Source organism: Eschrichtius robustus, chromosome 13, assembly GCF_028021215.1.
Source record: "Eschrichtius robustus isolate mEscRob2 chromosome 13, mEscRob2.pri, whole genome shotgun sequence".
Lineage (NCBI taxonomy): Eukaryota > Metazoa > Chordata > Mammalia > Artiodactyla > Eschrichtiidae > Eschrichtius > Eschrichtius robustus.
The window spans coordinates 44,498,612-44,523,006 of record NC_090836.1 but is presented as its reverse complement, the minus strand read 5'-3'; the positions used below and the strand labels follow the sequence as shown (position 1 = coordinate 44,523,006).

The window sequence follows — 24,395 nt, the reverse complement described above, 5'->3', positions numbered from 1 at the left end:
GTGCAGACCGAAGGGCACACTGCTTGCCCAAGGTTGGTCTCTGCCCACGGGGCCTTCGCCCCATGCAGGCAAGCTCAGGGCAGCAGGGCAGAGCAGCGAAATGTTAACTTCAGGGGTTTGTGCTCCCAGGCGGGGGCCTCCTGCCAGAAGCAGCCGCTCCCTGCTCCCTGGGCTGGCCAGCTGGTCCTCCAAAAGCTAATCTCCCCATAGACCTGGGGCTCACCCCGTGTGGCAGAGCAGGAAGTCTTTGACTTCTTTCCATCACTGCACCCCTCCCCTGGGAGAATGCTGAATCGGCTCTTTTCTGAGTTTCTGGGGTGGGGAGGAGGAGCCAAGGGTTGGAAGCAGGGGAGGGGCTTCTCAAGTTCACCCACCGGGAAGTTGTAGGTCACGACGGGCCACGCCGAGAAGCCAAAGCCCAGAAGCTGGGCAGGTTACCGCCTTTTTTGTGCCCTCTGACTGGGTGGAGTGCGGGAGCGGGGAGTAGCCAGCCTGAGTACCACTGTCGGGTCTCTCAGGGCCTCTTCAGTTGAATTTAATGACTTACTTACACACAAAGTTAGATGGTAGATTATACATGTGCGTGTGTATCTTAGAATAAACGTGTTCTTATTTGTAGGCAAGTGGCTATGCGAGTGTGTTTGATTTTTATTTATATAAGAAGACTCCTGTTTTACATAAAAGAGGGAAAACCTACATGTTGGCTTCTACTCCCAGAACAGTCCCAGGGAGTGGATCCTGGCCATGGTCCAGGGTTTGGAGCTGGCCAGTCAAAGGGGATGCATGGTGGTGGTGGGGAGATTCACTTCTGAGATAACAGGTGCCACCCTCCTCTCAGATCCTTTGAACTGGATTTCGCTGCTCTCTGTGTTCAGGGAACTGTGCATTGCCCACCCCCTGGAAGGCCCCATGCTCTCCCGTTCCCCCCACCCCCGGAAATGCTCTACCCTGAGGTAACTGAAATCACTTCTCACATCACTGTAATGGCTCAGCTGTGGGCTGGCAAAGCTTTCAGTCAGTTTACGTGGCTCATTGGCCCTGAACCCCTCTCTCCATCCTGGCTGCCACATTGCCCTCGGTTGGGCTCAGGCTTCTGGCTCTCAGGCAATGACCACAGCTGCATACGTCCCTCCCCCTTCACCAAGGCCTTCTGCTCTGGGGCCAGCCCACTCAGTTCCCAGGAAATTCTTGCTACCACTTCTGAAGCCTCCCTCGCTTGTTGCTAGGAAAACCAGAAGGACAGAGGGGAGGGGGTTTAATTAGTGTGGTCCTGCTGTGGGATTTTGGCTAAGCTTACTGTTGGGACGCAGGCTTTGGCTTCAAAGACCAGAGGACCTGAGAATCAGGCATGTGGGACTTCCCTGGTGGCGCAGTGGCTAAGAATCCGCCTGCCAATGCAGGGGACACGGGTTCGAGCCCTGGTCCGGGAAGATCCCGCATGCCGCGGAGCAACCAAGCCTGTGCGCCACAACTATTGAGTCTGTGCTCTAGAGCCCGTGAGCCACAACTACTGAAGCCCGCGTTCCTGGAGCCCGTGCTCCGCAACAAGAGAAGCCACCGCAATGAGAGGCCCGCGCACCGCAACGAAGAGCAGCCCCCGCTCGCCGCAACTAGAGGAAGCCCGCGTGCAGCAACGAAGACCCAGTGGAACCAAAAATAAATAATAAATAAATTAATTAATTAAAAAAAAAGAGGATCAGGCGTGTGCACTACCGTGTCTTGGGTGGACGGGCAAGTTTTAGTGAGACAGCTGCTTAGGGAGATAACTGAGGGAACTGCGCCCCTCTTTGTGACTCCCCAGGGCACGGTACTAGCGGGACAGCCCGGGGCCAAGGGAAGGGTGGGCTGAGGGAAGAAGGCTGTTCCATCTTTTTGCTGCGCTGAAGGTTGGGCCTGAACAGTCACCTCTTTATCCCATGGGAGGGGTGGTGGGGGGTAGGTAGGTGTTCTGACAGAGGGCAGGACTCTAGTCTCCTCTAAGAGGAAGTCCTTTCTTCCAGGAAGTCCCCCGGGGCCGCTCCACGCTCTTAGCTCAGCCCGCTGCTCGGCCTCCCTTGGGCCTCCCTGGGCCTCATCCTGCTCACACCCCCTGCCCTGCGCAGCGCCCCGAGGGGCTGTGGCCTTTCGCTCAGCAGACTGGGAGCTCCCCTGCCTGCAAATCCACAGTCTAAGAGCTTCAGCTGGACAGGCGTTGCAGCGGGGTTCTCTCCCTTGGGATGGACATCTTTTCACGTGAATGTGAGTGCCTGAGGATGGGGATTGCTGGGGAGGCAGACATACTAAATACAGATTTCCCACCCTTTCAGGAGACTGGTAAGAGCAATGGTAGATGTAAACAGCAAGGCTCTGAAAGCACAGGGGAGAAGCATTCACTTTTGCCAAGGGATTCAAGGAAGGCTCCCTGGAGGAGGTGACCCCTGAGATAAATCTTGAAGCCTGAGAAGGAGTCAGCCAGGTGAAAGGGGTGTAGACTTGAAGTTGCGGCAAGGGGCACAGGGGAGAAGAGTGCTCTCGGCAGCAAGAATACCAGAGTAGAGGCAGGGAAGCGTGGCGCCGTGCAGCGTGTGTAAGAACCCACAGCAGCTTGGCATCATGCCGCATTAAGAACAGGCAGTGGTGGGAGGGAGGCTGGAGAGGGAGGCCCAGGCCTCCACAGTGGAGGACGGTGGCTTGGCCCATAGTCTGATCTGTGCTTGGGCTTTGTGTTCCAAGACTAGGCAAGCTCAGAATGAGGTGCGTCTGAGAGAACGGGTCTGAAGGACACGGAGAGGGAACTCTGGGTCACCTGCCTTCAGGGAGTGTGGTCTTTAGGCCCATTACATGCTTTGGACTCCTGTCTCGGAATGGCCATATCTGCACCTCACTGCCTTTCCACGTGGCTGTTATGCTAAGCCTTGCCATGCTCCGCCTCCTTTCCCAGTCTTGTTCGCCAGGAGGAGAGATTCTTTGCTGTCATTCCCTTGTCTCCTGGCAGGATTGTCTCCCCCGCAATGATATTCATTCCTTCAATGTTTGTTGAGTACCTGCTTTATGCTAGAGGCTGTGAATCGCTGTTTCTAAATCTCCTCAGATAACTTACACGGTATCCCACGGTCACCTTATTTCCTACCATGATCACACCCTCTGCTTTACGTCCAGCTGGACTCCCTGAAATTCTGCAGTGGAGAGATTGAGAGCCCTGCTTTTAAATATCATTGCACTGAAAAATCAATTTAAATTTCCTCTTAAGCTTCTCTTCCCCAGGTTAAATGATTGCTTAACCATTTTTTTCCTCCTCCCCTTTTACCTTTTGTTTCAAGCAACTTATTTAATAACTTCCCTTTTTTGTTTTGTTTTGAATTTCCCAGCAAGGACAAGATGTGATTTCTGCCGTTTACAACTTCTGATTTGAGGAGACACACCAGACAAACATGATTCCGCACAAATATGGTGGGGAGCGCCTATCAGGCAAAGGAATCTTTTATAAATAAAAGGTTCTTCAGGGCGAACCTCGCATTCCATTTTATTACCCTGTTGATCTTCTCTGGAATGCTCTGTGGCTGCTGTCCCTTCAATTTCTTCTTCCAGCAGGAGGTAGAAGTGAGTTGCTTAAAAGCAGAAGGCAAGTCTCTGACCTGGAAGGTAAGGAAGGTGGAGTGGGTCTCACAAGTTCCCGCTTTACCCTCAGAACTTATCCTCACGCAGCAGCCAGACTCATTCGCTTAAAAGTCAGCTTGAGGCTCACCTTTGCCAAGACCTTCAGTGGCTTTGCCTCTCAGAGTAAAAGCCAGTCTTAGCATCTCAAAGCTGTGTGTCATCGGTCTCCCTGCCGGCCAAGACCTCATCTCTGATGCCTGTCCTCCTCCCTCACTCTGCTTCAGCTCTGCTGGCCCCATGCTGCTCCCCAAACACTCCTGACCAGCCTGCCCCAGGGCCTTTGCACGTGTGGTTTCCTCTGCCCAGCACACCCTTTGCTCAGGTGTCTGCATGCCTTGTTCCCTCACTGCACTCAGATGTCTGCTCAGGTCTGCTCAGACCACCCTCTACGAAATAGCACCCTTCTCATGTCTACCCCCCTTTTTCTGCTGCATTTATTTTATAACACTTTTCACACCCTGGCATAATGTGTATTTATTTCTTTATTGTCTGTTCGCCACTGGCGTGTGAGCTCTAGAAGAGCAGGAACTTCATTACTTCATTCCTGGTGCCTGAAACAGTGACTGGCAAATAGCAAGTGTTCCATAAGGATTCACTGCATATTTAGAGAGAGCCAGGGCAGGCTGATCGGGGCTGATGCTTTGCCTCTGAGGAAGATGAACATTAAGTCAAGAATATGGAGAAAATGAGGTGCTTGGGTCATCACAGGAGCAATTAATTCATTGAATTAACCTGTGGTTTGTCCCGAGTAACAGAAGAGGCCCTATTGCCATGTTAGGACAGAAGCACATCCCAAAGTAACATAAAATGACAAATACAAAATAATAGCTAGTGCTTCCTGAGTACTAACCATGTCTAGGTTCCATTCTTAGTGTTTGCCATACATTATTTAATTCAATTCTCGCAACAGCTATGGAAGATTAATCTGCTATTATTTCCATTTTATTTAGGAAACAGGCTTGGGGAGGTTTAGTAACTTGTCCGAGATCACACAGTAAATGAAAAAGAGGCAGAGCCAGAATTCAAACCCAGGATGGGTTTGACTTACATGGGTAAAACCCACGTCTAACCCCTCTACCCCCTCAGGATTGATATGAGCCAACAGTTAAAGAAAGGCGTAGAATCTCAACCTGCTTTGGAAGAAGCTGTATCCACATCACAGACAGTAAGGGCCCTCCTAATAGTTTTGGTGCACATTACACCACCTCTGATTTTTTTTTTTAAATCGAAGTATAGTTAATTTACAATGTTGTGTTAGTTTCAAGTGTACAGCAAAATGATTCAGATTCGTTTCCATTATAGGTTATTACCCACCTCCAATTATTTTATCTTAATTAGGCACCATGATATTAAGAGTAAAATGGAGTGAAGAGAAGCCATGTGTATTGAAGACTGGGAGAAGCAACTGGGTATATTTAACTGGGAGAACAGCTTCTGGAAATTCAACAGCATTTTCTAATGTTGGAAGAGTCATCATACAGAAGCCAGGGAAGTTGGTGTGTGTTACTCTGAAAGGCCAGATGAGGGCAAATCCATTTCAGTTCAGGTCACATAGAAGACCTGCCAGGACCAGATGCTGATGGACACAGAGGCAAGGAAGACTGGCGGTGACAGGACTCAGAGGGTCACAGTCCGGCAGGGAGTCTCAGCTCGGGACTGAGAGCTCTGTCTAAAGGACAGAGCTGTCCAGAAGCGGAAGAGGCTGGTTGGCAGGAGTTTGAGACCTGAGGCGGACAGGCCTCAATTAGGGTGGCCGCTGTGATAGCACGAGGGTTCTGAGCGTTCAGATATGCACAGACGACTGTAGACTGAATAAACAGTATGTCTCTCATGTACGTGTATTTCATTTCCAAATGTATTTGATTATGAGATGCCATTATATTTAAAAGTATTGCTGAATTCATGGTAAATATATATATATTCTCAAAGGCTACTGAAAGTATAAGTTCTGACATATGTGAAGATCAATATAATTTTCTGATGTTAAAAGAGGCCTTCAGATCCAGAGAGGGTTGGCTGCCATGGTGACGGTGGACAGGTCAAGCCAACTTCACTGATCCCGTGAAGAAGAGTCTGGCTGCCACTGGAGCAGGAGGCATTAAAACTAGATCTAAGAAGATCTTCCGCGGTTCAGGGTGGTGCCTGGCTGGCCTGGGCAAGCCAGAAGATTTGATGAACTGCCTTCCATGGGGATCCTGAATAGGAGAGGCTGCGTGTGTGTATGTATGTGTGTGTGTGTGTTTGTGTGTGTGGGACTGCCTCAAGGTAGAGAAGTGGACTGGCTAAACTCTTGGCTACAGCACCCTATGAGGCTCTGATTTTATACAGTGCAACACAATGACTCACTCTTTTCTCCAGGGAGAAGGTACTTAGGCTACTTAGTTAAGCTTCAAATAATCCAGTTTTTGTTTTTTTTTTTAATTTATTTATTTTATTTATTTTATTTTTTGCTGTGTTGGGTCTTCATTGTTGCATGCGGGCTTTCTCTAGTTGTGGCGAGCGGGGGCTACTCTTTGTTGCGGTGCGTGGGCTTCTCATCATGGTGGCTTCTCTTGTTGCGGAGCACGGGCTCTAGGTGCACAGCGTTCAGTAGTTGTGGCTTGCGGGCTCAGTAGTTGTGGCTCGCGGGTTCTAGAGCACAGGCTCAGTAGTTGTGGTGCACAGGCTTAGTTGCTCCGCGGCATGTGGAATCTTCCCGGACCAGGGCTCGAACCCGTGTCCTCTGCATTGGCAGGCAGATTCTTAACCACTGCACCACCAGGGAAGCCCCGCAATCCAGGTTTTGAAAGTGAGCGTAAGCCAACTCCGTTTTCTCAAAATGTTTATTGGGTCCCCCAAGTCTGGAGGGCTGGGCCCAACCATCAAGAATTTCAACTCACGGATTGCTCCCTCCTCTTCCATCATTTGCATCCCTCACGACTCTCCAATCAGAATTGACACCCTAGTCCTGCAAATGTACTCCCAAACCCTATTTTGCTTCCTGTCTCCTAGTGGCCAATGTCTTCTCTGTAATCCCGGGTGCAGAATAAGAATAGATCAAGCTGACTTTGTTGTATGGCAGAAATTAACACAACATTGTAAATCAACTATATTTCAGTTAAAAGAAAAGAATAGATTAAGCTTTTTTCCCCCCTCCTTCCACCACCTGCTGGGGAGGTCCCAGATCTGATGACAATGGTGGTTGTGACTTCGCTTCTCAAGGATTCTTCTCCAAGTTAATTCCCTCTGAAGGAATGACAGGTATGGCTCAGGATCAGTGGGCTCTGGCAACGGCTGGTATCTGCCCCACTGTGGGGCAGAAGGGTACCTTGCTTCACTGTGGGTTTAAGAATTCCTAGAGACCCACTGCCCTGGACTTCAGGCCCCCCACCTGGCCATGCAGCAGCCTCATTCTGTCTGGCACAAAAGGTAGGCCCACTATCCTGTTCTCACCCACTTCCCCAGTGTTTTCTCCTACAATCCCTTTCTGTTCTAACCAGGCCTAACTCATCACTTTATTGATCAGCACTCATACTTGCAAATATGAGCATCCATTCTGCCTAACGTAAACAAACAATAATTTATTAAAGCACACTGTTGCTCATGGCATCTCTGGGAGCTCTGCCGCCCGGAACCATGAAGTACTTAGTTTTACACAGTCTTGTAATGTTTGGCTTTTCTGCACTGTGAGCTCTTTGAAAACCATTCTCTCTACCACATAGTGACTGAGAAAGTCCATGCTTGCTAAACGCTCCTCATACTTGTTCACGGATTTCTCTTTGTTGGGCCAGAAGCTGAGGCCTGCTTCCCTGCATCCCAAATCATGGAGCTGATGTGATTCCATCTATCCAGCCCCACGCTGTGCTCACATTCCCTGGGGGGCCTCAATGACTAATTTGCAAACGTAATAATCATTTGATTGGATTGATTCTTTTGACAGGTACGAAAGCTAAAATTCTCCACGTGATTTTTAAACAAAAATAGTTAAAAATAACAGTGAACACTGAACACTTACACTGTGCTAGGTACTTTCTAGGCCTGACAATGACTCTATGAGAGGGGTACTTTTAGTAACTTAATTTTACAGATGAGGACACCGAGGCACAGAGAGATTAAAAAACCTCCTCATGGACATACAGAGAGGAAGCTGAGGTTCAAAAGCTGGGTCTGTTTCATAGAGGACAGACCTGTGGTTGCCAAGGGGGAGGGGGGTGGGGGAGGGATGGATTGGGAGTTTGGGGTTAGCAGATGAAAACTATTATATATAGAATGGATAAACAAGGTCCTACTGTATAGCACAGGGAACTATATTCAATATCCTATGATAAACCATAATGGAAGAGAATTCTGAAAAGAATGTATATATATGTATAACTGAATCACTTTGCTGTATAGCAGAAATTAACACAACGTTATAAATCAACTATACTTCAATTTTAAAAAACGAAATAAAAGCTGGGTCTGTTTGGCTCCAAAGTGCATACACTTAAATACTAAGAGAAAAAAATATGACCTGATTTTTGTGATACATTTCTTGAAACACTTGACAGAGATGTCACTCATCCATCTATGCTCCTGTGAGAACTGGAGGGGTGGAGATGAATGACTGTCTTTATGGTTAATGATGCTGAAATGTAGAGAATTTAAATAGCCTTGGTTATGGTTAGTCACGGGGAGGTGCTGTTCCAGCTCTGAGTTTGGTTCTTTCTTTAAACTCTGGTTCCTCTGAGGCAGCAAAGCCGAGGAGGGTGTCTGTGGGCCTTGGGCTAATTTCACCTGCCATTAATCCTTGGGTAGCAGTTGTGGAAAATCAGGGGTATAAGTCAGATGTGCTGGAGAGGGAATTCCAGTACTGGGCGGGGGGCAGATTATGTGACCTCAAATGCCCAGTCAACTTCAAGTTGATTCTGTGATGGATTACTGACTGATTCTTGGTACTGTGATTCTACAGCATTTTTCTGCTGGAGAGGAGATGACACTCATTTGCATGTATATTTTCTTAAATCTGAACTCCAAATTTGAGAGGTTCCTTATGTTGAGATAATCTCAATTAACTTGGACTACCTTATGTAATGGGATTTCAATTAGCTTTTGACTAGTTTTATTTGGTTGTAATCCAGCAAATAGGCTTAATTCATTCATTAATTGTTCAACTGATTGACTTATTTGTTCACTCAACCGACCAACCTTTAGGAGCATCTATTATTGGCAAAGCACTGTGCTAAGAACCAAAGGGTCCAGTATATTAACCAGACTGTAAGCTCCTGGAATGTTTATGGTTTTATTCTGGGGAAGGGGCCACGATTTTGCAGAACCTGGAGGTACAAAGTGGGGAGAGGACACAATGGGAGAACCAGGCCACTGAAGAGAATTTCACTTCTTCTGCACTTGGGCTATCCCTAGCCCGAAGAATCCACCGTCCTTCCTTCCTTTCCCCCCATTCTGAGGAGGCTCCTGCCCAGGCCACATAGGTCACATCATTGGCAGGTCCAATCGTGCAGCAGACAGAAGGAAAAAGCCTTGCCCTGGAGAGACACATGGCGGACTTGGCAAGCTCCAGACCCGTGCAAGAAAGGCAAGCCCAATTGGACAAGCCTCTGAAAAACTTCAGACTGGCAGATTCTCAGGTTTTCAAAGTCACACAGGTATGGCAGTGCTGCCGGCCCTGCCGTGTCTGGCCTCCTGAGGCTAGCGGGGGTGGGCGGTGGGTGTCTGGACACTGAGGCCACAGACCTCCTGGGAACACACATCCCCTCCACCAGAGAATGGTCCCAAAGGGGCCCCCCGTGTCTTGTTCACAACGGTCTCCAGTGCCTCATCCAGTGCCTGACATGAGTTAGGTGATCTGTAAATATCTGTCATATTGGTGGTAGAATTGATGTTTGAATTTCCAGTTCCCTGGGACTTGGGTTGAAACCGGGAGGTGCCAAAAATGGGGGGGAGCAAGAAAGGAAGCTTTAGAGATGCCTCAGAGACGGGGAAGCATGTATGGCTTTTCTGGGAAGTTTTCAAAACAAGTAAACAATCAAACAAACAATTTGGCATGTTGAATTTTGCTGATGGCTTATCAAAGCACATAATGTTAACTCCCCTTTTTTCTTAGAAGATAGTCATGAACCCAAATGCTGCAGCCTCCTGAACTACAGCTTGGGAGAGAGGGAGGACCCAGGAGGCAGCTTGTGATGGTTCTGGGCTTTGTTTCCAGGAAGGGAGGAAGAGAGGCCATCCCTTGATCCTCAAACCCAGCACAGAGCTGGGCACACGGTGGGTGCTCCGTGGTCATGTGCGGGCTGTGGAGTGGACTGTATCACTCTTCCTATTGAGAAACTTCCTCTGAGTCCTTGGGTGGGCTTCACTGTCTCCATCACCCAGACAACCAGAACCTCTCCAACCCACCTTCCACTCCATCCTTTCCAGAGTTGAGCCCAGCTCTGGCAGGGCCGGGGACAGCTGACTGGCAGACAGATGAGTTTGCCTCCTGGGTCCTGCCAGACAACGCTAGGCGGTGGCCATGCCCAAGGAGGGGGCCAAGCCAGGCACCACCCACTGCCAGATAAGCCTGCCACTTTAGCACTTTTACCATTTCAGATTATTTTTAAGGTGTGTTTAGTAGCCTGGAACAAACTTACTGCCTTGAGGGCAAACCCAACCCATGACTAGTTGAGGTTAATTGTCTCTCCTTCAAAGTTTGAGCCCAGCAGCTTCCTAGATGTATATAAAGCGATTTATTCTGCACATGTCTGCAGTTTGCTTCTCTCTTCCTCTGGCTCTCAGTGGCCTTGTTTAACTCTTGCACTTTCCCCTCACCGAGTTTTCTCACCATGAGCAGACAAGTCTGCAATACACCCGGTGGCGGGAACCAGGGCTTCCCTGTCTGCCCCGCTGTGGTCTCCGGCAGCAGCAGAACGAGCTGTGTGGCTTGCTCTGGGGGAGCCGCCGGAGGGGCCTGTGGGTTCCGAGGCGGAGCAGAAGGCTTTGGCAGTCGCAGCCTCTACAACCTGGTGGCAACAAGAGCATCTCCATCAGTGTGGCTGGTGGCTCCCGGGATGGGGGCTTTGGGGGAGGGTGCAGCAGCTGTGTCAGTGGCTTTGGGGGTGGCTATGGAGGTGGCCTCAGTGGTGGCAGAGGAATGGGAGATGGTTTTGGAGGAGCTGGTGGCTTTGGTGGAGTTGGTGGCTTTGGCCCGGGTGGCTTCCCTGGGGGACTCCAGGAAGTGACGGTCAACCAGAGCCTCCTGCAGCCCCTCAATGTGGAGATCGACCCCCAGATTGGGCAAGTAGAGGCCCAGGAGCGAGAGCAGATCAAGACCCTCAACAAACAAGTTTGCCTCCTTCACTGACAAGGTGAGGAAGCTCTGACTGGTAGGTTGGGGACTTTGAGTTTGATATTTACATACAGCGTTTAGGACCAATCCCGAGTGGTCCAGGCTGGAGGCGGAGGGGTTAGGCAGCATTCTTGGGTCTGTGAAGATGTGCAGGGCTGCTGTCCACATGGTCATGGGAGTGGGAAAGACAATGGTCTCCTATTTGGACCCAGACACCCCCAAGTCCTGCTTGTCTGACTCTGTGCTCAAGTCTCTCACCTGTTGCCTTATCCAGCCTGGGCAGGGGGTGCTGGCAGCATGGGGCGAGGACCGTGACCTCTGGCAGGAAAGGGTCTGACCCAGAACTGGGGGCTTTTCAAACATGGGCTACCCTCTGGGGCTTTCCAGGAGGCCTGCTGCCTCCATGTGCTGTGCCAGGCGAAGGAGGTGGGCGCCCTTGAGATGGGATTCAAGAGGCTCACGTGGAACCTGAGTCCCAGGGGGCTGCTGAGACCCTGGTAGCTCAGTCTGCACCCAAACCTCATCAGGAAGAGAAGGGTGCTCAGTGACCTCCAGACCAGGAGAGCTCACACCGGCTGTCTCTCTCCCACCGTGACGATGATAGCAGCATTTCAACAGTATCAGCTCCCAGTGATTCACATGCTTTGAAGGGCTGCAATGTCAGTGGCGCCTCAGATGGAAACGACCCTGTTGAGGTTTAAGCACCTTTTTTGCAGCACGTGTTGTAATTTTGGAAGTTAGAGTGGAGTCATGAAGTCCCTGGGAACGCTGAGGGCTCATCTTTAGAATTCTCCTGCTTCCAGGCAGGGGTTACTTCCAGTTTCCCCACCCATCTCTCCTTCTGTAACTTTCCAAGCCATTCTGCATCTTTGGTGTCCTGACTGATGTGACTGACTGTACCCTCTCCAGCTACAGTAGGGGCTTTCTATGCCTTTGTGCTGGGGGATGCGGAGACACAGACACCCAGTCCTGCCCTAGCCAAGGCCCCTCCGCTCCTCCGCTCCAGGTGTTTCCTGATGTTGCTTCCCCCAATGCACTGCAGGTGCGGTCCCTGGAGCGGCAGAACAAGGTCCTGGGAACCAAGTGGGACTTGCTGCAGCAGCAGGGCACATGTTCCACCACAGGCACCAACAAACTCGAGCCCCTTTTTGAGAACTACATCAACTCCCTGCGGAGCTACCTGGACGGCATCCTGGGGGAGAGAGCCTGCCTGGATTCAGAGCTGAGGAACATGCAGGACCTGGTGGAGGACTTCAAGAAGAAGTGAGTGACAGAGGCACAAGTGGGAAGATGCCGTGGGCGACCCTGTCCCGGAGTCCCAGCCCTCTCACTGCCTTCCCCCCTGCCCGCTGGGTCACTTAGCCTACTTTCCTCTCTATCTTCACGGAGGACAGCTTGGTTCATTGGGTTTCTCCTCACCTTCCTTCCCGAAGGATAGTCCTTTACAAATAAAATTAGAAGTTTAGAGTTGAAGAAGCGCTTTTTCATGAGCCAGGCTGGGGAAGATCCCAGTTGTAGGATCTGAAGGATGCTGGGACAACTCACGGAATGGTGACCAAGCACCCTAGTCTGCCTGAGATTGAAGGGTTTCCCAGGACTTGGGACTTTCAGTGCTACAACTCCACAGTCTGCCTGAATGGATGGGGATGGTTAGTCCTCCTAACAGGGAGACTGTGAGAGGGTGTGTTCATTTAAGAGGGGTGGACGTGGGACAGAGGATCGAAGAGAGGCACTTCCAGAGTTTCAGAGAAGAGTGATGTTTATGACTACCTCAAACTCCAAACTCAGCGACTTCTTTCTTTCTGTTTTTTAATATTTATTTATTTATTTATTTATTTATTTATGGCTGTGTTGGGCTGCACTGGCAGGCAGATTCTTAACCACTGCGCCACCAGGGAAGTCCCAGCGATTTCTTTTTAACTCTTACAGATCTGAGGATGAGATCAATAAGCGTACAGCTGCTGAGAATGAATTTGTGATCCTGAAGAAGGTAAGGGCTGTGTGTGAGGTTCTCGGGGCTCATAGGCACAGGTTTCCAGCTGGGCTGGGGGAAGCTCCTTACTCCTCGGCCATGGTGCTGCCAAGTTCAGGCGGTTGGAGCCAAAAACAGAAGCCAGGTGCATCTTAGTCCGGAGAGGTCCCTGAAGGAGTCAGTTCATTCGTTTTTAGTTTTTGAGTGGGATGGAACTTCCATCATCCCAGTGATGTGAATCACTCCTTCATGTGGAGACCAGCCTCGGATGACGACCGATCAATCACAGCCCTGATCCTACTGACTCTTTATTGCTGCAGCTGCAGTTTGTTGTGTGTTCCTTGGAGAAATAAGGCTTTTATGTGTCTGTCTTTCTCAGAACGTGGACGCTGCCTACATGAACAAGGTGGAGCTTCAGGCCAAGGTGGACGCCTTAATGAATGAGATCAATTTCTTGACGACGCTCTATGACATGGTGAGGATGTTTCCTACTAAGAGGGGGAGACAGGGAGGGAGAGACGTTTTCAGATTTGATATGTAGGGCCCAGGAAGACTGAGCCTAGAGATAAGGCCCCTTGTTGGGGTTCTGCAGGGGGAACTACAAACATGGGATTCTTTGAGGAGCTGGGGGAGAGGGTGGGGCAGGTGCACATTCAGAGCTGACTTAGTGGACGGGTCTGTTGACCAGGATTCTCTCCGGGCCTCTGGGTGCTTCTTGCAGAGGCCCCAAGAGTGGACAGTCCCCTCTGTGTTGGCAGGAATCGTCCCAGATGCAGAGCCATGTCAGCGACATGTCCGTGGTTCTCTCCATGGACAACCACCGCTGCCTGGACCTGGACCGCATCATCGCCGAGGTCAAGGCCCAGTACGAGGCCATCGCCCAGAGGAGCAAGGCCGAGTCGAGGCCCTGTACCAGACCAAGGTGGGAGCTAGGCACCTCTCAGAGGACCCACTGAGGGTCTCAGGGAGGCTGTGGCCCATGGGACGTCTGGGTGGTGACTATTGGGTGGCTCCTCTTGGTTCTTCTCTTTGGAGACATCCCTGTAATGGTTGTTCAGTTGCAGAAAGTGCTGCCCCCTGGGGGGAGGTGGTTCCACTGTCCCCTGCAGACCACATGGGACGGACTCCAGCTTGCTCAGGGACTGCAGGGTGGGAGAACCTTCTGCAACAACCCAGATGTTCTCTTCCCTGCTGCCTCGGAGGTGTCCCTGCAGAAACATAATTCGGTGTCATTTGAACAAAGTGCTTACCAAGTACCTCAGAGTTGGCTGGGTGGTGTTAGTGATGGAGAAACAAGTCAGGCAAAGCTGCATAAACACCTCACCTTCCCTTCTATTCTCCAGTTGGGCAAGCTGCAGACCACGGCTGGCAGGCATGGGGATGACCTGAGAGCCCCAAGAGTGAGATCACGGAGCTCAACCGGATGATCCAGAGGCTGTGGGCTGAGATCCAGAATGTCAAGAAAAAGGGGGCGTGGCCACGGATGCTGGTGTCTAGGCTGGCCGATGAGGGGTGGGGGCTAGGATCTTAGGACTGCTAGTGTGGAGGGGACTTCTGGGGTCATCTCAGGCAGCAATGGCCTTCAGGGAGTTCAAAGACCAAGCCAGTCTTGATGGCTGGTAATCCACAGGGGAAATATCTCCATGGATGAAGACAGACGGAGGTGCTAAGGAAGGAGTGATGTTGCCTGACTTGTTATGGGGTAATCTATTTTAAGACTCAGAGAGTCTGGGACCCTCCTACTGGGCTCATCCCTCCTCCTACCTCCCCGGCTCCAGAACGCTAAACTGCAGACGGCTATTGCCGAAGCTGAGCAGTGTGGGGAGATGGCCCTCAAGGATGCCAATGCCAAACTCCAAGAGCTGCAGGCTGCCCTACAGCAGGCCAAGGATGACCTGACCTGGCTGCTGCGCGACTACCAGGAGCTGATGAACGTCAAGCTGGCCCTGGACGTGGAGATCGCCACCTACCACAAGCTGCTGGAGGGCGAGGAGTGCAGGTGGGCCTCCACTGCCATCTCCCCACCTTCCCTGCCCCAAGTCACAGGCTGAGGGCCAGATAAGTGACCAAATGAATGAGGTGGAGGTCTGCTTTTTGCGAGAGGCCCCCAGCTTGCACAGGCCTTGCCGGGAAGCGCTTGCCTTTGCTAGTTCCCTTCCTCCCTATGTGGCCAAGTGCATACTAACCATACACAGGGGCTCTTGTTATGGCCCATGGAAGGGCGGAGAAACAGTACTGATCTGCCAGGTTTCTGAATTCCGTTCTGGTTGCCGTTTGTCACTTTCATCCACGGACTTGTTGGAAATTGGCTTTGCGATGGAGCTATCCTTCCCTTGCTTTCTCAGACAGGATGTCTGGAGAGTGCCAGAATGCTGTCAGCATCTGTAAGTAGCCAAAGAAAGCATGACAGTGCGAACTGGTTCTGAAATATCTGTACTAATACGGGGTGGTAGCAACTAATTTAAAAAATATTTCTATAGTGGTTGGAGGGTTTTTCTGGGGGCAGAAGGGACAGCAGATATGCTTTTGTACTTGTTCTGGGTTCAAGGCACTATTAATAGGTCTATATGGCAGATGGGGATTATCCAGTAGGGAGCCTGTTAATGGGAGGAGAAATTCTGGACAATCTCCAAGGGGGTCATCAAGAGTTCATCTATGTGGAAGGAACCACTGGGAAATTCAAACTGACAACACTGCGGGGGTGATCACCTCATGACACCAGAATGTATCACAATGATCATCAGGTGCAAAGCTGCCTTGATCGCCTCCCAATCATCCTGGGCCCAGGGGATCGTTATAATACAGGCAAGTGGGTGCCGGGAGCTGATCGCTGTACTGTCCTCTGCCCTGCAGCCGTGGTCAGCAGCAGCAACACGACCTCGGCCTCAGCGGGGGGTTTCGGAGGCAGATACAGCGGCGGCAGCGGATTTGGCTCCGGCTCCTGGGGTCGCTTCGGAGTCAGTGGGGGAGGCTTCAGCTCAGGCAGCAACCGTGGCGGCAGCGTCAAGGTCTCCCAGTCCTCCCAGCGCAGCTCCAGATAAATATCGCTCAGGGGCACCGCAGCCATCCCAGCGCCTCCTGTCCCCATCCGCTCCTCCACTCGGCCATCCGCAGCCGCCTTAGCGCCCTTCCCCACCCCGACCCCAGCCCCTGCCGGCAGCCGCTCTCTGGGCTAGAAGCCCAGGGTCTCTTGCCCCTCCGTCTTGATCCCCGACCAAGCACAGCCGTGAGAACTTCAGGCTCTTCGGCTCCAGCCTGTGTCTGTGATTGTCCAGGTGTGGCCTCAGCCACCACCTTCTGCTGCCCTTGGGGTCCCCTCCCTGGGTGGCATGGTCACCACAGTTCTGATGTATATAACACACAGGCCCCTCTGCCCATCCGTTCTGTCGCCAATAAAGTGCATTGTATTTCACATCAGGCCTCTGAGTCTCTCTGGCCGCCTTTCTCCCCACTGGACTGACTTCTTTCATCCTGCCTCACGTGGGCTGTGCCATCTACAGAACAGCTGAGTACCAGTTCTCTGAAACCCAGGCAGCTCCTCTCTATTGTCCGTGGTATGGGGTCTAAATGGGCAAGATCTGGTTGTTCATTTATTCTCTGAGCACTGGGGGAATCCTGGGGGGAGGATGGGGCACACCCCAGGAGCATGGGGGCAAGTTCCTGGGGGGAGAAGGCAGGACCCCGCAGACATCCCTGTCCTTGCCTTCTCTTGTTTGGGGGAAACTAAGAGGGCCTTGAGGTGCTGAGGGGCTTGAGGACAGAGGATGTCTTTCCTTGGTGCTGGTCCCCGCTCCAGCTGACATCCTGAAAGCTTTTCCCCCATCAAGGTGCACCTGGGAAGGTGTGAGCTGATAGAATGGCAGGGCTACAGGGATTTTCCAAGAGCCACCTGACCCAAGTCTGACCCACGAGCTCCTCCCCCCACCAAAGTGTTCCATGTCCATTAAATCTTCCCTCTTTGGAGCACATATGAGAGGTTCTGAGAAGTCTCATAGGAAAGAATACCTACTGGTTAACTATAACCTGGAACTTTCCACACCCCCTTCCCGGTAAACAGCTATTAACACCCCTCAGAAAATGTCCTGCTCCTGGGTACTGTCTGTATGCACTCTGGGTCCCCGGATGTGTGTGGCAGGCATGGAAGCTCCTGGCATTTGCCCTGCACCAGGAAACCCTGACAAAGTGTTAGTTGCCCTTGGGCGTGCTGTCTGGAAGGTCCTGGCTGGAAGGGACTCAGGCACAAGGAGTCCAAGAACTTCATTTGCAAAGGAGAGGACTGAGGCAGAGAGGTGGAGTGACCTGCTTACCTCCAGAGAGCATCCGAGGGGCTGAGCTGGGAGCACACCTGAGGTTCCGGAGTCTGGAGCTCCTCCACTTCCCTACTGTCTCTGAGGCTGCAGCTGCTGCCTTCCAGGCTCAGCTGGCTGCCTGGGTACCCAGGGAACACATAGATGATGGAGTGGAATGCTTAGCCAAGCCAGGCCAAGGAAGCAGTATTTCTATCTTAGGCCAAATCTGAATTTATTTCAGAGAAGGGAAAGGACAGTTAAAGAAACAAAGAAAACTGGCTACTGGGGCTCTAAGAGATTCATATGGAAATCCCACATCCAGGCTTGGTGGAGCAATCTAGTCACTGGCAGTTCTCCTTGGATCTCCCAGGAAGGCTCTTTGACGGAGGTGGGATTCAGTAGTTGTTGCTTCATTCTGGGGCAGGATGGTACCTTTTCTGGTTGACATTCCTCTGCTGAAAAGGAGCGGGAGAGGTAGGTGGGGAGATTCAACGCCTGCCCCAGTTCAGAGGGCTGGCCCTGTGGTGATATGCCAGGCCAGTTTCGGTACAGGTGCTTCACCCTGGATGAAGTCATTATTTATTTATTTATTCATTTATTTATTTATTATTGGAGTATAATCGCTTTACAATGTTGTGTTAGTTTCTGCCGCACAGTGAAGTGAATCAGCCATACGTATACACACATGCCCTCCCTCTTGGACCTCCCTCCCCTATCGCCCCCATCCCACCCAACTAGGCCATCACATAGCACTGAGCTGAGCTCCCTATGCCATACAGCGGGTTCCCACTAGCTATCTAGTTTACACATGGTAGTGCATTTATGTTAAACCTGATCTCCCAATTCATCCCCTTCCTTCGACCTATATTCATTAAGTGTTTACTGTCTGGCCCTGGGCCAAATGTTGGAGATGCATTGGTGAGTGAATATCATTTCTCATTTTCTCTCAAAAAATGAGCTGTCATAAGAGTATGAAGCTGTCATAAGAGTATGAAGAGAAGAAACCAGGGGCTGAGCTGGAGAAATGACAGGACTTGTGAATGGATTGGACATGGGGGTGGAGGAGAGGGAAGATTCAACTGTGATGCCCAGTTTCTCAGCTGGAGCAGCTGGGTGGCTGGTGATACCATGTACTGAGGTGGAGTGGGGGGTGGTGTGTGGGAGGGGGGACGGGTCTGAGGAGGAGCTTCAGGAGCTCTAGAAGCTTTAGATAAGATTGAGTAGCTCACGGGACTGACGAGGGGCGGTCTCCTGACTACACTTGGAGATGTGAGTGTGGATTCAGAGGGAGGCCTGTCAGGGCTAGAGACTCCCACTTGGGCAGCGTCAGCATAAGCCTGGGTAGGGTGGTTCCTAAGCCGTGGGAACTGATGAGAGAGGAGGAGGGAAGAGGGCCCAGGTGAGTGCCAAGGAAGCCCGGCATTCTGAATCAGGGAGAGGAGGAGACAGCCTGGCTATAGAGCCTGGTCCAAGTTTTCCAAAATGCTTCCACCTAAGAGGTCCAGGGGTTTCTAAATGGGCCCTAAGGGAAGTCCAGATCGGGCTCAGTCTTCCTGGGGACACCGTCCACTGGTTTCAAGGCTCATATTCAGATGGTGGCTGTTCCTTGCCTTTGCTGTGCCTTCCTGGACTCTAATTTATACCCACAGCTCCTTGTTCATCCTGGGCAGGTGGCTTATAGGGGAGCCCCCACCACTGAGCGGCAAGGGGGAGTCCATGCAGCTTCTTAAAGGAGAGAGTAACGAAGGTTAGCCTCGCTCAGAAGGACTGGCCCCGTGGAGAGGGCTATTTCTCTGTTGTGTCATTGTCCCAGAGGATGGCCAGGCAGGTGAGCTTGGCACCAGTACCTTAGACCGAAAGAATCAATCCTATGCTTGGCTGGATATTCTCAGCCCAGCCCTGACCGTTTCTAATCCAGACTGACAGCACCTCTAGGGAACATTGCCTGATTCTGAGGGCTCCTCCTCTTCCTTTCGCCTCAGCATTTACATGATTTCTTTGTGAAGTTCCATGTTGATTTTTCAAATGCTCTTAAGTCCCTGGCCTTGGGTTTGCTTGTACTTGACTCTCCATTCTTTGAGTAGGTAGCCAGTTGGTGCTATGTTGTCCATTCCGTTTCCTATCTTCTAAGGCCTATCTTTCTTGCCCACGGAGGAACCCACAGAGATTGTTGAATCATGCTGACTTGTGTGCTGGACCCTAAACTGGGATTTGGGACCATGGGTCAACGATCAAATACTTCTTTTGCTCTCTCTGTTTTGCTCCACATCTCTCTTCCTTGGGTGTGGAGTGGTACATCTTCCTGTGACGACACAGAGGACCCAAGCTTTATGCCCCCCACATTCCCATCCCCATCCATTCCTCTCTGCCTATTCCCCTTATGCCTCAGTTGGAAAGAATGCTCAAAACAGTACCTTCCTGTTCTAAGAGCTTGCTAACTCATCCTTTGATATTAAGAAGACCAAGACATGTTTTTAGATTTCAGGTTATTTCTTTCTGTCTCCTCTTGGGATATGGGCTACTTGCCAGAGAAAGTATCAACAGCGATGGTGACATAGCTACAAAAGGCTCAGTTAAGGGAATCAGGGGGTTGTTTCCCATAAGAATATGCCTGTGGATAATCCAGACTTGACTGCTGATGATCAAGTCTGCATATAAAATTTTGGGTATTTTGTAGGTCAATCTCTATATGACCCTCCCGTTTTGCCTTCGAGCTGGGTGGGGTTTCTGTTACCCAATCATCAGAGATCTCATCTTTTGGGATTTGGGCTGCCCCTTCCCTCTGCCTTCTCAGCACCTTAGCCCAGGTACATTCTCTCTCTGCCGCCAAGACCAGAAATGTGCATCCTTTGAAACAATCTCAGGATGACTTAGAAAGACTCATTTGAGTTCTGAAAACACTTTACATATTTTATCTACATCCTTCCCAAGCCCTTCTGGCCTGCAACCTGCACAGATGCACGTCTCTGCTGTGGCTAAGGTCAAGCTCCTCACCACCACACTTCCAGCCCAGCCCAGGATAGAAGGCTGAAGGCTAGTTGGTTCTCCTAGGAAACCACTGACAAAGGTATGGTGGGAGCAATCCATACCCTTGGAATCCATGGTGACATCACCAGATGGTGACAGCTTTATCAACTCTGGGAGGAGACAGGGGCAGGGCAGGAAAGTGTGGTTCTGGATGGCAATAAAACAGTGATTCTCAATGGGGGGCAATTCTCACCCCCCCTCTCCTGCTCCCCAGAACTTATGGCAATGGCTGGTAACATTTTTGGCTGTCACAATCGGAGGAGAGCTCCTGGTATCTAGAGGGTAGAGGCCTGGTTGCTACTAAATATCCTACAATGCACAGGACAGGCCCCACGACAAAGAATTATCCAACCTGAGATGTCAACAGAGCTGCCATTGAGAAACCCTGCACCCAAGTAGAAGGCCATTTTACTCTCCCCTCTCCTCGGAAAAGGATCCTTGGTTAAAGTCATATTGGTTGTAGCTGAGCTGAACAAACACCATTCTGAATTTGAAGGAAGTATATATTTTTATTTTTTAATTTTTATTTAAAAATGTTTATTGTGGTATAGTTGATTTACAATGTTGTGTTAGTTTCGGGTGTACAGCAAAGTGAATCTGTTATACATGGAAGTATACATTTTTAGACATTTTTTGGATTTATATTAGAAATACCCTTTTATCTTGGGCAAAGACATGGGAAACTAGCCAGGCAGACAGTGTAGCCTTATGTGGGTACTTTCAAAACCTGCGCCGATGGCCTGTGAGGTGCTTGCAGTTCTGCTACAAGCCCAGCTGTTTTAGGCCTCTGTGCCTTTGATAATCTGTTCCCCTAGCCAGGAACGCTCATCCCACCTTCAACTACTGGACTAGCCCTTACTTCTCACCATAGATCACTCCAGCACTGCCTCCTGAAAGTTTTCCTGGATTGCATACAGGGCAATGAATGTCTGTTTGGGATCCCATTGGATTCTGTTAATCCTTTTTTTATCACTTGCGCTATTCTATTAAACTGACTCTTTTCAGTGACTGTTCTCTGCTAGAATGGAAGCTCCTTGGAGGGACGGATGTGCCGCCTTCATCTTTGTGCCTCTCCTTGCCCAGCACATACTAGTTGCTGTGAATTTCAGTGAGCTAAGGGGGCACATGAAAAGGAGAGGGCTGGATTCTTAAATGCAACAGCTGTCCTGACACACTGAACAAAAACAACACGATTAACCAACTGACTTTTGTTCGGTACTTACTGGTGCCAGTCATACCCCGGGCACTTTGTGCACGTCATCTCATGTAATCCTCATCACCACCACAGGAGGCAGGTAGTAATTATCCTCGCTTTCCAGATGAGGAAACTGGGGCTTAGAGCGGCAGAGTAACATGCCCGCATTAGCAATGGAAATGGAAGATCTGGGCCCTGAATCCAAGGTCTACACCCGTAACCCCTGTGCTATGCTGCAGAACGGGGCCGGCTGACTTCTTCTCAGTCTCCTGGAGGCCCTCTCTTCCACCAGTTCTGGCATGTGTTGCTAACAGCCCTATGGGGTCTTGAGGAGCCAGAAACCAAACCTGAAGTCCCGACGTTAGCAGGACAGGTTTTCTCAGGTTTCTGCTGTGGGCAGGCCCACCTTCAGCTCTGGAGAGCTCCGATCTCCAGCGGAGGAGTTAGAGAGATTGACTGGGGGAAATTCCTTGATAATGATGGATGTTTCTCCTTGATGCCAAAGAGGAATTCATAAGATTTAAAGCTATTTTCATTAACACAGGTTGCTGTTTCAAGTCACATCTATCCATCACCTTCTATTGTGGGTTTTTTAACGTCAAAGAGGACTTTCCACTCTGGGATGCTGTCATTTGATTTGCTGAAGCCCACGTAGATAAAAATGATCCATGAATTTATGACAGGCTTTGGAGTTGGATAGTCTGAGTAAAATCCCAGCTCAGTCAGCTAATTGACTTGGGGCGAGTTAATTAACTTCATTAAGCTTATGTCCTTATATGTAAAATGTGAATGAAAATTTCAATCTTGCAGAGTTTTTAGGACAACTAGAAATGATACTTGTAAATAACCTAATTCCGTGCCTGGTATATGGCAGGAACTCAGTGTTAGACATTTTAATATTCTTTCACAGACAGGAGAAAGAGTAAATATTTGAAAGAGGAAATTATTTTCACTAAATCGTAGTCCCCACAACTCTGAGAAGTATGCAATAGCTTAATTAATGTTTGCTGATTGATGAATTGCTTTACTGATGAGCCCCTGTAGTGGGAAACTGGCTTGGCCAGGCATGGAAGAATGACTTTTATGTGACTCACAATGATTCCTTGCAATTTTATGCCAAAATCATCAGCCTACAATGCCGCATGGACCCTAAGCTAGGCTACCCTTTAGAACCCCTCCCTCCTCGCCAACCTCTAAGCCGACAACTTCCAGGAGGACTCCATGCACTGACATCATTATCGTCATCGTCAGAAGGGCTGCTGTGTGGTGAGCACCTGCCCCTGCGTAAGGGCTTTCCATCACTACTTCCTATGGTCCTCACTGCAATTCATGAAGAGGCTATGCTCACCCCAATTTACAGAACAGAAAACTGAGGCCAGAGGGTAAAACGACTCCCTGGAGACCATGTAAGTGGAAAGTGGTGAGCCTGGGATGTGAACACAGGCTTAACTTGAAGGCCTCCATGTTTTTCATTCCTCCAAGCTGCAAGGAAAGAGAGGAAGAAGTTGCTGTCATTTGAGTTTCAGAAAATCCAGCACGCCACTGAAAAGGGATGAGCCCCTTGCCCAGGGTGCTTCCTGAGGGAAGGTCCATGGCTTTCGGAAAGACCCAGCAAGATCCACTGCTGGTGAGAAATATAGGTTGACAGGAGAATTGGTCCTCAGGGACCTTCTCCGTTTCCCAGCATCCCAGAGCCCTTCTCCCTGCTTCTTCAACCCACAGGTTTTAGTCTGCCCTCAGCTTCCTCTGTGTCACTTGGAGCAAGTGCTTTCTCTCCAGGGATGAGGCAAGTCTCCTTGACTTTATGTCTTAACCCCTTGACTGTCCTCTCTGTACTTTCTTATCCATTTTGGATGCATGGTTGGATTAGTGTTTCTTCAAGTATATTCAACAGCATGTTAATAGGGGTTAAGATAGAAAGATTTTGTTGCTAGGTTTGTTTGGGAGGCTCTGATTTAGTAAAAATGATTCTTTTCTATAGGAAAGAGGCTTTTAATATGCAAAGAAGCTTTACTAAAAACCCAAGAGAAAGTAAAAAATTTTCATTTCCCAAATTTATTTAACCACAGAACCTTTTTATCAAGGCTAACTTGGGGATAGATTTCTGCCCTAGACAGGTCCTGGGAGAGAATCTAGTACCAGATAAGGATTTAGGGGTGAGTTGAAGAGTACTTTAATCAAGTCTGGAGAGAGGACCAGAATTAGAGTAAATTGTGATTGCTAACCGCTAAGACTTAGTAACAAGAGGATTTAACTGTACTTAGGTGTTCACTTCTTTATCAAGCTTAAGCTATAACGGGAGCTAGCTCTACAGGGTAATATATTTTTACTGTTCATTCATTAGGTAAAGTTATTTCAGTAGTGGTGAGTTTTTATTTTGACATGGTAAAAAGGAGAAAATGATAATTCTTAGTCCAGGGGCAGGAGATCCAGAATGACTGTTTTGGTTTTATTTTTGGGAGAACAAATTAATGATTATCTTGAAAATTACATCTGCGAATCCACATGTAGAAAGGGGCATATAAGCATCACCCCTTCATCCTCACCTCCTAGATAGAGAGGGATGTTTGCTCACTTTGACCTAGAGGTAATGACTACTGTCTCGTGATTCATTCTTCCTCTTGCAATTACATTATAGGCAGCTCTTAAGCATTTTCACCGCAGTTGAGTACAAGAGAACAGTTGGTTAGAGGTAATAACTCTGCTTCATGACAATTGTCTTATTTTATAGGTGAGGAAATACGGATGCAGAGTGTTCTGCCACTTGGCAACCTTACACAGAAGGTTCTGGCAGCTGAGGGATTAGAACTCAGACTGCTGGCAGCAGGCAGCTCATTCAGACACCACTGCTCTAAAAGATCCTGCAGTGAATAAGAGAAGTATAGCCCAGGATGCCAACTGTGGATATTTTCAGCAGCTTCAGTCAACTGCTGAGAAAACAACCCCAACTGGCTAAATAAGGTGATGCTTTGG

At 49.8% G+C, this 24,395-nt stretch overlaps 1 protein-coding gene across 1 annotated transcript; it reads left to right on the top strand.

The window, feature by feature from the left end:
- The first annotated feature begins 10,436 nt into the window (after positions 1 to 10,436).
- Positions 10,437 to 15,952, top strand: LOC137775092 (keratin, type II cytoskeletal 3-like). The gene is given in 13 exon segments (XM_068560747.1): positions 10,437 to 10,611; positions 10,614 to 10,930; positions 10,932 to 10,958; positions 11,982 to 12,202; positions 12,869 to 12,929; positions 13,291 to 13,386; positions 13,670 to 13,808; positions 13,811 to 13,833; positions 14,255 to 14,303; positions 14,306 to 14,376; positions 14,687 to 14,910; positions 15,261 to 15,295; positions 15,765 to 15,952. Coding segments are annotated over 13 exon segments (1,626 nt in total).
- The last annotated feature ends 8,443 nt before the right edge of the window (positions 15,953 to 24,395 follow it).